The sequence below is a fragment of the Xiphophorus maculatus genome, chromosome 19 (genome assembly GCF_002775205.1).
Source record: "Xiphophorus maculatus strain JP 163 A chromosome 19, X_maculatus-5.0-male, whole genome shotgun sequence".
NCBI classification, from domain to species: Eukaryota; Metazoa; Chordata; class Actinopteri; order Cyprinodontiformes; family Poeciliidae; genus Xiphophorus; species Xiphophorus maculatus.
In genome coordinates this window covers 20,803,827-20,818,792 of record NC_036461.1, presented here as the reverse complement: position 1 = coordinate 20,818,792, position 14,966 = coordinate 20,803,827, and the positions used below count along the sequence as shown (strand labels likewise).

The window sequence follows — 14,966 nt, the reverse complement described above, 5'->3', positions numbered from 1 at the left end:
AGCAAACTCCTACCACTGTTGCCCCAGTAATAAGCATTATGTGTGTGTGTGTGTGTGTGTGTGTGTGTGTGTGTGTGTGTGTGTGTGTGTGTTTGTTAATGATAGAACATTAGTAGGCAATGAATCGTGTATAGACATACTGTAGTTATCATCAATTAAAGCTGATTTTTACAAAGAAAATAAGGATTTCTTTGTAAAAAAAAAAAAAAAAATCAGCTTTGATGACTTTGGTGTTCAGTTTTTGGAAATTAAAACTCTCTGTCTAGGAAAATATAATTGCATTTTTGGGGTGCAACGTATTTGTGAGTTAATTGAATTTGTTTTGTGATTTATATGCTAGTTCTTTGAAATTCTGGAAAATGTCAGTAATGCTGACTGGAGTTGTTTTGGTTTGAAAAAATGTTTGTAGTCTCCATGGATACATTGAATAAATAACACACAACTTTATTCTTAGAAAAATCTTTAAAGAACAATCAATGTGTACCTGTTGATTTCACAAAGTAACTCAATTATTTAGTTTATTGTAATTACTCAAGACCAGAAAAACAGTGTTTTGCTCCATCTTTGAGGCATGATGCACACATAAGGGATGCAGATTATTATTTTAATGATTTTGTCTGGCTTATCTCCAGACAAAATATAATGGCCATTTTAACACTGGATATGGATTTCTTAACCAAATAAACAGTTTTATTTTTGTAGGAGGGAGCCCCTGGAAACGGAGGAAAGGCCACTTATGTCGGCCTGTTTATTTAGATCCCCAGTCTTTAAACTTAATTAATTTTACAGGTTTACATTTCTGCTGTTGGCTATATGTGGGAGTATGAAGGTAAGACTGATGGGGTGTCAGACTTGCTGTCTTTGTGATTGTGAAAAATTGTGGAGCTCAAAGGAATTTAGTTTGATTAACTACAATTAACATTTTGGTAATTTACAAATGCAATTGGAAACATATATTTCTAAACTTTGATACTTTTAAACTATTAAAGTTGTGTAAGCAGTGATTTAAGTGTAATAATTATGAATGGATCACATATCTTATCCCTGGCTATTGTTAAGAATGATCAAATGTACCTGAGCATCAAAGATTTGTGAGGATGGGTTGTTATATAAAGGTAAACTGAGTAACTTGTTGCAGTCTTATTTTATTCACACTTATGGCACAGTCTAAGATTACAGGTGTTTCAGTAGCTATTAAGACATTCTAAACACAGTGTATAGCTCTTTAATTTATGTTTCCAAATGTTTAATAGTTTATGGTTAGGGATGAATTGCCAATAAGTCTAAATTTGATTTGTTGTCTTTAATGATTGATTGGTACCAAGATGAAGCTGCAAGTTCGTTTGTCTGAGTGGCGATGCTCCATACATGTTTGATCATTGAGTTTTAGAGTGTGTTCTGGTTTTTATGTAAAATTGTATTTTTTGCTGTTTTTTTGTGACTAAAGATAAGCTATATTTGTTTTATCTCTTAATTCCCGTCCTTATTGTATAATCAAATACAATGGCATAGCAATAATATTGTTAATTAAATATATTCAAGAAAAAAAACACATTCACAAACCTGGGTTATTGTATTGTTGGTATTTTAGTTCCCTCAAAACATTGCTTTGGACTTTTGTGAAGGTCTAGATCCTGAATTATAGCTTTTTTTGCTTTGTTTCTTCCTTTACAGCTCAGACCATGGCGTTTCCAGCAGATGGATCCCCAAAGTTGGAGGGACTTCCAGACAATGGTAAGGAACACGGTAAGGTGTGGTCAAATGAAACCGACATGGTTTCTGAAGACTACGGAGAGGGGTTGAGGTGTAGTTCACCTCCGCAGTCTGTGGACTGTGCTACCAGCCCCAGTGGTAGCTCTACTACCAGCTCCAGTGAAGATGAGGTAGGTAATGCCTGTACTATCAGCTCCAGTGGTAGCTCTACTACTAGCTCCAGTGGTAGCTCTACTACTAGCTCCAGCGGTAGCTCTACTACCAGCTCCAGTGAAGACGAGGCTAATAATGAAGACCAGGATGACTTTTATTCCAGACTTCGGATTGTCCAGGTCCTTGCACCAAACATTAAATTCCTGTGGGGCATAGGAGTGCTTGAACAGTCATTGAAACATCTCAATTCGAAGCTTGATCAGCTGAGCTCCGCTGTGGACCGTGGCAGTGCTGCGTCACTGCGTTCTGAGATTCTTGAGATTCTTCCCCCAAATTTCAAATACATTAAAGACATTGGGGTAGCTGAGAAGCCTGAAGAAGACACGTCTCCTTGTACTTCACTTGAATTCACGTCTGGACTTGACAAACAGGAAGAGCCCATTTTGCGTCCAGAGAACTCCAGACCTATTGGTACCTCGCAATACCATCAGGTAGGTTTGGAAGAGGACGGGGCTTCTTTGACTTCTGGCCGCGCCAGGAGCATTACACAGAAGGTGGATGCTGCGAAGGAGGACAACCCACCATTAAAGCTTAGTTCTGGTACAGTGCTTCCTTCCAGCTTTGACAAACTGGAAGAGCCCATTTTGCGTCCAGAGGACTCCATTCCTATCAGTGCCTCGCCACAACCTCTGGCAGGTTGGAGAAATTTAGTGACTTTTTGCCGTGCCATTAGAATTCCAAAGAAGGTGGTTGATGCGAAGGAGGATGACACACCATCCAAGCCTAGCGATCGGGTAGGTTCGAAAGAGGACGTGACTCATGCGACATCTGTGACTGGCATAAACCGAAAGAGGACAAACGACAGTGATGCTGAAGAGCAGCCCCCAGGAAAGAGGACCAGGGACACTGTTGCTAAAGAGGAGCCCCCAGCCAAGAGGAGTAAGGACACTCTTGCTGAAAAGGAGCTCCCTGCCAAGAAGACCAGGGACAGTGTTACTGAAGTGAAACTCCCAGCCAAGAGGACCAGGAATAATGATGATGCTACACAGGAGCCCTCTGCCAAGAGGGTCAGGGAGAATCAAACTGAAGATGTGCTCCCCTCCAAGAGGACCAGGGACAGTGTTGCTGAAGATGAGCCCCCAGCCAAGAGGACCAGAGACAGTGTTGCTGAAGAGGAGCCCCCAGCCAAGAGGACTAGAGACACTGTTGCTGAAGAGGAGCTCCCAGCCAAGACGGCACAGTAGTATAATGAAGATCCCATTTGGGACGAGGTCCTTCAAAGTATCGGCAGAAGGATGGCATGGAGATATGGTAAAGAATGGGAGGACGAGCCCATTCCGTCAACCCCTCTGTTCATTCCATACCGAAAGACAGACCATGAAGATCCTATTCTGTTATCCCCTGTCCTCAGTCTCTCACCAAGGACAGCGTGTGGGGATCCTGGTCTGTCATCCCCTATCCTCAGTCCCTCACCAAGGACGTCGTGTGGGGATCCTGGTCTGTCATCCCCCGTCCTCAGTCCCTCACCAAGGACGTCGTGTGGGGATCCTGGTCTGTCATCCCCCGTCCTCAGTCCCTCGTATAGAATGCCACGTAAACGTCCTGTTTTGTCATCCCCTGTCCTCAGTCCCTCACGAGGGACGATGCAAGAGGATCTTTTTCTCTCATCCCCTGACGTCAGTCCCTCACCATCGACGCACTGTGAAAATCCCGTTTTGTCACCCCACGTTTTCAGTCCTTCACCATCAACACACCGTGAAAATCCAACTTTGTCATCCCCTGACCTCCGTTTCCGGATGGAGACTGAAAAGGACATAGAAGAGGAACCGACACCTTCAACATCTAGTGGAACTACAGCAAGAGCGAGTTCCAGACACGTGTGGTTTAGACCTCGCTACGTTTCAAGTGACTCTGATTAGATTGGGATCCGTAAAAACTGAGGACCTATGTGGGAAGTCACATTAGGACATATCATCATTTCTCTGTTTTTTTTTTTTTGTTTTATTAAAGCCAATGGATTTCTAGCAAGCCTGTGGAAGCCTTAGGTAGCGCCTTGCACCGGGGCTTTTCTTTATCTCGCTGCTAGATGTAGCATTTTAGATGTTGAGGATTCTGGCAGGACTCAGGAAGCCTTAGGTAGCGCCTTGCACCGGAGTTTTCTTCGTTTTTGTGTCTTCCTCTCATCTTCCCCATGTTTCAGGGTGAAATAGCGGTTCTTCCCCACGCGGTGCTCTCTGATATAGTAAATTATTCTATTCTGTTCCTCCACTAATCCACTCTCCAAGGTTTTAATCTTTCAGGTTTTAGCTGCTCATCGCTGGATCCTTTCGTCGTCGTCCATGTGGTTCCTGTCCTTCTGGACCCCTTGTTTTTCACACTGCTTGTAAGTTTTTCCACATTCACATGATACTGCTTGCCTCCTGCTGGTGGTGGGGACCATCAGCTTTACTAAATCAAAACAGAAATAGAAGTTATTAGTAATTTACAAAGTGCTCAACCACATAGAGTTAAAATTTACATTAAGTAAGGAATGCTTGCCTGACAATACGTTGTATCAGAAACCAAATTAAAGCATCAGGACAATAAGAAATTAGAAGACAAAGGAGAACATAGACATAATTTATGATTGAAGGATTTAATTAAGATTTTTTTTTCAGAGAGACACTAGAGAACAGGATCAGAGGAAAGGAAATGGAGAGCATGTGGAGTAAAGTTTTATGTAGATAAACTATTAATCTTATGAAACAAATAGTTTATATGGCCAATACCATGTTCATGTGTTACAACACAGAAAAAAAAAAAAAAAAAAAGCCTGAACTTGGGTCGGGTATTTTTTTTAATGTCTATTCTTCTTTTGTGATTTTTCTGTGTTCTGTGACCGGAGGGTGTGCTCCAATTATAGAGGGGTCACACTCTTAAGCCTCCCTGGCAAGGTCTATTCAGGGGTCCTGGAGAGGAGGGTCCGTCGGATAGTCGAACCTCGGATCCAGGAAGAGCAGTGTGGTTTTCGTCCTGGTCGTGGAACACTGGACCAGCTCTACACCCTCGGCAGGGTCCTGGAGGGTGCATGGGAGTTCGCCCAACCAGTCTACATGTGTTTTGTGGACTTGGAGAAGGCGTTCGACCGTGTCCCTCGGGGAGCCCTGTGGGGGGTTCTCCGGGAGTATGGGGTACCGGGCCCTTTGATACGGGCTGTCAGGTCCCTGTATGACCGGTGTCAGAGTCTGGTCCGCATTGCCGGCAGTAAGTCGGGCTCGTTTCCGGTGAGAGTTGGACTCCGCCAGGGCTGCCCTTTGTCACCGATTCTGTTCATCACTTTCATGGACAGAATTTCTAGGCGCAGCCAAGGTGTTGAGGGGGTCCGATTTGGTGGCCTTAGGATCTCATCTCTGCTTTTCGCAGACGATGTGGTCCTTTTGGCTTCATCAGATCGTGATCTGCAGCTCTCGCTGGAGCGGTTCGCAGCCGAGTGTGAAGCGGCCGGGATGGGGATCAGTGCCTCCAAATCCGAGGCCATGGTCTTGAGCCGGAAAAGGGTAGAGTGCCTTCTCCGGGTCAGGGGGGATGTCCTGCCCCAAGTGGAGGAGTTTAAGTATCTCGGGATCTTGTTCACGAATGGGGGAAGAAGGGAGCGGGAGATCGACAGGCGGATTGGCGCAGCGTCTGCTGTCAAGCGGGCGCTGTACCGGTCCGTCGTGGTGAAGAGAGAGCTGAGCCAAAAAGCGAAGCTCTCGATTTACCGGTCGATCTACGTTCCCACCCTCATCTATGGTCATGAGCTTTGGGTCATGACCGAAAGAACGAGATCGCGGATACAAGCGGCCGAAATGGGTTTTCTCCGTAGGGTGGCTGGGCTCTCCCTTAGAGATAGGGTGAGAAGCTCAGTCATCCGGGAGGGACTCAGAGTAGAGCCGCTGCTCCTTCACATCGAGAGGAGCCAGTTGAGGTGGCTCGGGCATCTGGTCAGGATGCCTCCTGGACGCCTCCCTGGTGAGGTGTTCCGGGCACGTCCCACCGGGAGGAGGCCCCGGGGAAGACCCAGGACACGCTGGAGGGACTATGTCTCTCGGCTGGCCTGGGAACGCCTCGGGATTCCCCCGGAAGAGCTAGAAGAAGTGGCTGGGGAGAGGGAAGTCTGGGCCTCCCTTCTGAAGCTGCTACCCCCGCGACCCGACCTCGGATAAGCGGAAGAAGATGGATGGATGGATGGATGGATGGATGGATGGATGGATGGATGGATGGATGGATGGATGGATGGATGGATGGATGGAAGTTCAGGCTTCTCAGATTTCTGATTCTCTGATCATCCCAGGTTGGATCTCCTCCACCTGTAATCCTCCACCTTCAGCACCACCAGTCAGGTGGAGGAAGATAAGAGAACCCAGTTGACAAAAAAAGTAAGAAAACTTATTTTCATTTATATATGGATGAAATTGAGGTCAAATTTCAAAATTGTTCTTCCTTCTGTCCACCTATGTTCTATTTGTTAACCCTGTTGTCTTTTCTCTGGATTTCATTTCTACATCAACTCATGTCACATGACATGAGTTGACCAACAATTAAAGCAGAAGACCAGCGCCGCCTGGAATCCTCCACCTTCAACACCACCAGTCAGGTGGAGGAAGATAAGAGAACCCACTTGACAAAAAAAGTAAGAACATTTCTATCTACGCAACATAACTAAACATTTCAAATATAGCTGCAGAGAGCTGAGCTGAAAGTTAGAAGCTGTCTGCTGTTCATGCATATTTTCCTCCTTAACTTTATCTGCTCTCTTTATTTCATTTCTCTGTGGACTGATGTGATGACTGGAGTTGACCAACAATTAAAGCAGAAGACCTGCTCCACCTGCTGATCTACTGGTTGTAACAGCTTGTGGGAAAGGTGAGGACATGATGATGACTTTGATCAGAAAGTCTCTTCCAATAATCCGTGCTTTAGACAGAGATTAAGGAATGTGTGTCTGATCATGTGATGATTCGCCAGCATCACTGGACCAATCAGGCGAGAGAAGACAGAGAGGACTGAGGACTAAAACGAAAATACTCTGCCTGCCAAAAAAGGCAGACGATCCAGTGGCCCCAGGTTTACACACCATCTGCTGGTACTAAATACATTTTTTACAACCTTAACTTTTCAGCCATTCTATAGTTGAGATTATTTTCTTAATTATCCAAGAATTGAAACCTTGGTTTTCCTTCCTGTTAGGTCATATAAGCAAAAAAATAAACAAATTTTAACGTGCAAAAAGTTTATTTACAGTGAGCAACGCTAAAACACTTTTATACATACAGTGCAGTAAACAATTCTCATTAAATTCCCCCCCGTTGTGACAGGTTTGAGGCAGACTGACCGCTGGGGAGATGGACCTCACCTGGCACCATTACTCTGGATGTAACAGGTAGGTGAGCAGAAACTGAAGCTGCTGAGACATCTCAGAAAAGTTTCAGCATTTAATGACGTGCGTTGGAACTCTGCGTTTCTCAAATTTGTTCTTCTGTTTCTTTAGCTCGACTCTCCTGTCCATTAAAACATCAATGACTCGAGAAGTGGACAGCGAGGTTTCTGGTGCCTGGCTGGAGACGAGATTCTGATTATTCAAGAGCCAAAACAAAACGTCAGAATAAATAGTTAGAAGGCAGATTTGTTTTCTATTTGTTGTTGTTTTCATTATTAATGCTCCATAACACAAAATTCATCAGTGCTGTAACTCTTGAGTTGAATAAAATGTTCTTCTTTCAATCTGTTATTTCTGGAGTCTTTTTATTTGAACCATAATCATTTTTGGAAACGTTATACATTAAAGGAACGCCCACATTTTTAATAGAACTTCATAACTGATCAAAGCACAAACTGGAGAACAGGTTTAAAAGAAATGTTTTTCTAGTGTTAATTCATTTGTAGTTACATAAATACAAAATTCACATTTTAAAAACAAACACAAGCCAGTCACACTGAAGAAGTTTCCTGGTGTTGACCTTCGACCCTTAGCTTCAACTGATTCACTGAAGGGTTGGGTAGAAATGTTACCCAGAGAACGCTCTTTTTCCTCATGGACTCATGACCAATAAAACAAACTGGAAGAACTGGAAGCTGAACCAGTTGGTGGATCAAGTCGGTCAACTCCAAGTAGCCAACACCGATCACCTTTGAAGCTTCACAGCTCAGACTCTGACTTATGAAAACCTTTCCTCCAGTTTGAGCCGAGACTGTGGAGGGGTTTTTTTTACGGCCTGCTGCTTCTTCAGTTGCTGTGAACCAGAGTGACAAACAGGAGGAGTGAGCAGAGAGAGACGGCGCCAGTCAGGACGGCTTTCACCAGCAACACCGTCCAGCTGCCCGGCATGAAGACATGAGACGGACATTACCGGCAAAATAATCTATTACAATAAGAGTTTGGCTGAAATATTTTTGCAACGACTGAGAAATATGAAAAAAACACCCGAAAAAAACAAAACATAAAATGACTAAGTCTGGTTCTTTGTTAACCGCTACACAGTGGTCAACAAAGAACCAAGACAGAAGCTACAAACCTTTAAGTCACCATGCCGAGTTATGAAACAAAAAGAAAAGCCATAAAGCCAAACAGTACATGAATCTTTTTGATTTTAGTCTTTTTTTTCTCCAGTTTTCCTAAACGTTAAACCTAACAGTTAACATTTGATGATGATGATGTATTTGTTTCCCAACCATCTGAAACGCTGACATTTTCATACGTCCACTTCACATTTTAAGTGCTGCTTTGCTTTTCTCTGTTACATAAAATTCCAGTAAAATGCAAAAAAAAAATAAAATAAATAAAGGTTTGCGATTGTTGCAAGACAAAATGTGAAAATGACTGAATGCTTTTGCAAAAGCACTGCAACCAGAACGATTGGTTTGGGTGAATTTAGGGACCACCAAGAAATAACGCAACGTTTTCTCCTCTTGCATATTTATTAAAATCCTTTGTTTTTACATAGTGTTGCATACAATCTCTTAAGAGTACAGCGGAAGGAAAGTTTAACGTGGAGAACAAAACCAACACAGTATAACCACTCTGTATTCATGTTAAAACTCACTGCAGCTCTCGGCCATCAGCCCAAGAAACCAACAAGAAAAGCGAGCAAATGCCTTCAGTTCGTAGCATTGTGTGTGCAAAACAGGGAGAGTCGGGTCCCAGGGCCCATTTTCCAGCAGCTTCTTTACGTTGCAGGCCACAGAAAAATCTAGAAATTTCCGGTTGCCTTCTATCTTCCGTCAGGGCTGCCGTGCATTTCCGGTGTGTAAGTTAGAAGAACAATCATGACCCACAGATGCAGCACCGCCTGAAGAAAAAACACAACAAAACAAAAACTGATTAAACACTTTGAATGTATTGTCAGACGATAAACTATCCCATGTGGTAAAAACCAACAATGTTGTTGTTTTGAGACCATTTTCAACTAATAATATGGACAGGCGATATGTCCAGGGTCAGCAGCCCTCATGACCCCACTATAGGGATAATTCATGATAATTAATGGATGGATAAATGTGCTCTTAATGTCATGTACATTTGTCTCCAAAATATTGATTTGATTCATGTTTTATTACTTTTCTTTGAGACAGATTGGGTGTAAGGATAGATAAATAAATCTCCATAATGTTTCCTTATTGTTGCTTATTCTGGATTGTTTGTTACTAATATCATTTTAAATAAAGATTTAATAAAGATTTGAAAATAAAAGAGTAACTTACCACGTGACAAACATACCACGTGACATATCACGTTTTGCAGCCATTTCTTTACTATTTAATTTGTATTTTTAATGTTGAAAGTCTTCTTGGGTGTTTTAAAAGGTGTTGGCAAATAAAATACGTTATTATTAGTATAATTATTATAACAAGGTCGGTACAGGAAATAGTGTCACTAGCGCCCCCTTCATTTCCGGAATGAAATAGTCACATTTCCATATAAGGTATGAGACTGACAGTGGTCCGTCCCCGCCCCTTTCTGTTTGTTGCAGCGAGGTGTACTTGGGTGTACTTGCCCTCACCTGGTAGACATCATGTTTTCCTTCCGGTTCACACCTCGCTGTTTGCTGGCGCTGCACGCCAGCCGCGTACTAATGCGCTCTTGAATGATGCGCTTAACGACGCACTAATCGCTGATCGATCCTTCTTGTGGTAAGAAGCTTCTCACACCCTTAATGTCTGTTAGCCTAGACTTAGCTAAAAAAAAAAGTTGGTTTCACAGTGGAAAAAAAACGATTCATCAAATTGTGCATATTTTTCAAATCAAGCAAAAAGAACTGAATAACTTTTGATTCGTTGTTATTAATTTTGCCGTAGAAAACCCCCCAACAAAGCTCCTGTTTGCTGTTTGTCCATGGACAAACTCCTCAACAGTCACCTGGCAAAAAACTGGGAAGGAGGCTCTGTGGGAGGAGAGCAAAGCGCTTACTGGCGAGTCAAAGCATCTGAATTTATTAGGTCTCTATATGGCGATTAACATAAATCATTAAAAAAAATTTTATTTTCCATTCATCCATTTCTATCTAAGGGGAACACACTCACACCTAGGGAGAATTTGGAGTGACCAATGAACTCTTACCTTGTTGTCATGTTTTTGGAATGTGGGAGGAAACCGGAGTACCCGGAGGAAACCCACGCATGCACAGGGAGAACATGCAAACTCCTACAGTAGTTATGGGAAGCGAACCCACAACCTTTCGACTGTAAGGCAACAACCTTACGGACTGAGCCACTGTGCAGCCCGCTATAGAATGGCGCTACTATTAATATAACTCTTAGCATTTTGACGTCACCGGGTGATCATCATCCGGGCCTTTTCACGTCACTTCCGTTGAAAACAACACCACGTGCGTTGCCCATGAACGCCGTAGCTGTCACTTCCAGCGGGATTAAAAGCAGCATTTATTTGACGTATAAATGCAGACTGGTTGAAGCTAGTTTGAACCAAAAAAGTCAAGCTTCGGAGAAGGTAGGGGTTGAGTTTGTAGCGGCTATTTTGCTTGCCAAACGGAACCACCGGTCAAGGAAACCGGTGTCGCTTGAATGTCCTCAAATCTCCAAACACGTTCAACGTTCACCTTTGAAGGGTTTTGTGAAAATAGCTCATGCTAGCAAACGCTTTGCACCTCGTTATGCTCCTGAAGTAATTTGTGAAATACAATGAAATAACATTACATTGTAAGAAACTGAGACTTGGAAGCTAACGTTAACTTGAGGCAGCAAACGCTGACTGCTCACGTCACTGAGCTCACTGCTCAGTGACGTGTTGGTGGTGGCTCACACCGTCGCTAACGTATTCCGTCACACACTTGATTTCTCTTTTCTTTTCTCTTCCATTCACTGAAATTGACGAGAAATGATTTGTGTTGTGCACAATCCACAATCTGTTTTGTTGTTTTCTTCTCCTCTGACTCCCCGTGTGAATTTTCTCACGGCGCCTCAGAGTCTCAACCGAGTTTGAGAGAAACGGGAGACTTGAGGGCTCAAGGTGAGCTTATACCTGCTGCCCCCCAACACACACACACACACACACACACACACACACACACACACACACACACACACACACACACACACCGCTTCCCATGTAGCGTCAGGCCCGCGCTGCTTTGCCCTGAGTGTGTAGGAGTTGCAGCAGTGTGTTGTTGCAGCTTTGTTGCTGCGGTTGCATGGCTGTGTGACGTGCCGCTCTGCTAACGCTGCATGCTAGCTGAAGATTCAAAGTCTGCTTTAATTCTGCTGAAATGTCTCCGGTTTCTGTTGAGATTCTCCAAAAATATTCCTTTACATGATCTATGAAAAACCCAGAAAGCGGTGGAGGCTTTTAGTAAAAACTATTTTAAAATGTCAAATTTTGGTAATTTAAAAGAAAAATGGATATGAAAAGTAGAAATGTTTTTTTTGTTTTTGTTTGTTTGTTTGTTTCTTCTCTGGTTTATAAAGCCAGAGAAGAAGAAACGACCAGAATTTCTTTGTGTTATTTACTAAATAAATAGATTTAAATGTTAAGTCAATAATTACTGGGGTTTCAAATCAAAACGACACAAAAGACAAACAAAATAGATTTATTTCAAATAAAACTAATATACATTAGAATACTGAAGTTACAAAAAGATTTTATGCTGTTATGTAAAATACATGTTTTGAAGGAATCCCTTTGATCTTATAAATTAGTAAGAAGACGTGGAGCTTCTGCTACATGAGGAAACATGGAAAGAGCTGATCAGAAATGAAAATAGATTTAAAAAAGTTTGACTGCTTTAAAGTCAGTCAATATTTTTTAATTGATTATTGAGGAATGTTATAAGTAGTTTAGTTACTTTGAAATTCTTACATTATCTTTTGAGATGCTGTTGTCATTTCCTATCAGAAATAAGTTTTTAATCTCCAATTGTCAGGTATGAAGATGTTTATGTTAGTGATGGGTAAATGAGGCGTCATGTATCGTTTTGACCCAAAGCAAAACTGTATTGATACCGCGTCAATACTGTGTCACTGAATACTGACACCTGCTGGACATTAAAAATCCCTACAGGCAACTCAGTTCACAGACTGATTTGATGACCTAGTCTATACAATAAGATTTAAGTCATTTAATTTCATCGTATATTATATATTGTATAATGTCATATCTTCAGTTAAAATCAAAATATATTTGATATTCTTCGATACAGTCAATAAGTAATGTGAACATGAACCAAGTGATGAAAATGAAAGCGATCGTGTTTGGAATGAGGATGCTTGTGGACTGGGGGTTTTTTGTTGGTGTTTTTTCCCACAAATTTTCATTTAAAAAAAAAAAAATGTTTTTCTAAAATTTTGAAATTTAATCTGTTCCGTTTTTTTGACACAACTTCTCCTGCTGTAGAAAAAATGAAGTAAACAAAACATTTATATGAAATAATTGATAAAAAGCAGCTGAGTAATTTGTAGACTGGCTGTATACCTGAGTTTATCCAGGTGTATCTGTGACTTCATTCTGATGCCCTATGCCTCAGCATTGAGGAGGTGAATTTATTTAAATAAAACAGATTTTAGTGACACTGTATATTGTTCACATAACTTACATTTTGTCTTTTATATTTTGTACGCAGATCTTTATGGATGTGTTTTGCTGGAAATGTCTTTTGTGTATTTATTTATAGCGGGATTGTCTTTATTTCACTTTTTTCTGCCTAAAGATTTTTATTTATGGAGGGTAATTTAAGAATAAAATTATGAAATGTATAATTTCAAAGGAGAAACATGCAAAACTTAACCTGCAGAGCATAATATGAAAGTAAACTAAGAGTCGGTTTCAGCTGAATTTGGATTCAGATAGATGGAGTAGAAACTGAAAAGAACCGGATGAAACAACTACGAAGTGAGAACCAATACCTTATTTTCTGACGTAAGATTAAAATGGCCCCATACTACCAAACCTTTCGTTTGCCTTGAGGCTCCATAGTTGACGCTGTACCGTAAAAGGTCAAGAATTATTTTGGCAAATGCATCCCGTTGACAGATTGGCTTCCATATATAAACAGTTTGGCGCACCAGTGTCATTTGGAAACAGTTCCTGTATCGGTCACGTGACTTGCTGAAAACGATACGCGCACCGACGCTGATTTTGGTCTATGAGCTTGACACATGCGCCGACGCATCGGTGTTACCGGACCCATCACTAGTTTATGTTTCAAACATCTTATCGACAGTTGAAGAACTTTTTAAAAATTTATTTATGTACAGTGAATCAAATCTTAATGTTGCAGTGATATTCTGGGTTTTTCAGAGATGGCTTCAGTCTGTTTTTACTTTCTTTTACTTCCCCTTTCTCAGTTTGGAAGTCACAGACAAAATGTAGTAAAAGTAACGAGAGAGTAAATATGCTAATAGATTATTTACAACTGTTTTTTATTATTATTAAAACAAGATTTAACTTTACCGTTAAACTGGAATAAAATAAAAGTTGGTTTCACAAGCAAAAAATCAAAAAAGCTGTAATGACTGTTGACTACATTTTGTCTAGTTAAAGGCTCCACAGCTTTGTGCTGCCACCTAAATGTGACATAAAGATAAACTGAGCTCAGAGCGGCTCAGGTCACAGTAAGAAAAACTTCAGCTTTATTAGACTTTATAGTTTCATTCACTGCCGCATCTAAAAGAAACAAAAAGTCACTTCTGTGAAAGATTTGTTGCAAACAATCCCAGCAGGATTTTAATTTATTCTAAGCCAAGCTCTCCTCCGTGTCTTTCTCCCCACAGTCGCCATGTACCTGGGGATCAGAAAGGGGAAATTAAAGACGGTAAGCCCCGCTCCCTCAGATTCACTTGGAATATGAGAACCACCAGCTCCATGGAGCCCTGCGACATCATGAGGGAGATCCGCAAGGTGCTCGACGCCAACAACTGCGACTACGAACAGCAAGAGAGTTTCCTGCTCCTCTGCGTCCATGGCGACGGGCGGGCCGAGAACCTGGTCCAGTGGGAGATGGAGGTCTGCAGGCTCCCCCGTCTCTCCCTGAACGGCGTCCGCTTCCAAAGGATATCCGGGTCGTCCATCGCTTTCAAGAACATTACTTCCAAAATAGCCAACGACTTAAAACTATGAACAAAAGGACTTAAAAGATAAGTAAAAAAAAAATCTAAATCAAATCTATATTCAGAGGTATTGAAGCTGTACAATCATCCAAGTAGCAGTTTCCAAATGTCTCCTTTTTGTCCCCTGGGGCAACCGGGTTCCCGCGGGCACCGTGTTGGTGACCCCTGTTTTGGATCAATAAAGTATTTTTGAATTGAATTTTGAATTTGAATTTTTCTTCCAAACCATGCTTTACGACAGAGAGAAGTTTTCCCCATTTGAAGGTCGGAAACTGAAAGCAGAAATATAATGTCACACCAGCAGTGAAAGTTTCAAAAATGTCATTGTGAACTTAGACTGGTTGGCCAATAGGTGGCAGCATAAGGAGTGATAAACATGACAACGTGATACTTGTGTGGCAGTATGCCCTGTGGGCTCTGAACGCGTCACACAAGTGCCTGAATTTAATTGGTTGTGGCGCTGTCTGTATATAAAGGGCCCTCCCTCACCTGGTAGACATCATGTTTTCCTTCCGGTTCACACC

General features: G+C 41.9%; 1 protein-coding gene and 1 long non-coding RNA gene across 2 annotated transcripts in view; both read left to right on the top strand.

Moving 5' to 3' along the window:
* The window catches only part of LOC111612227 (MAP/microtubule affinity-regulating kinase 3-like), a gene marked incomplete at its 5' end in the record, with an annotated part of 23,611 nt that extends 8,970 nt beyond the window's left edge, over positions 1 to 14,641 (top strand). Inside the window, 2 exons of the mRNA XM_023352733.1 lie at positions 11,306 to 11,350; positions 14,107 to 14,641. Coding sequence (XP_023208501.1) covers positions 11,306 to 11,350; positions 14,107 to 14,452 — 391 coding nt within the window. The remainder of the gene's footprint in view (positions 1 to 11,305; positions 11,351 to 14,106) is intronic.
* On the top strand, positions 6,719 to 7,626 carry LOC111612158. Its single transcript, XR_002754445.1, has 4 exons — positions 6,719 to 6,750; positions 6,853 to 6,970; positions 7,203 to 7,267; positions 7,376 to 7,626. It is a non-coding gene; the product is annotated as an uncharacterized LOC111612158 (long non-coding RNA).
* Positions 14,642 to 14,966: the final 325 nt, after the last annotated feature.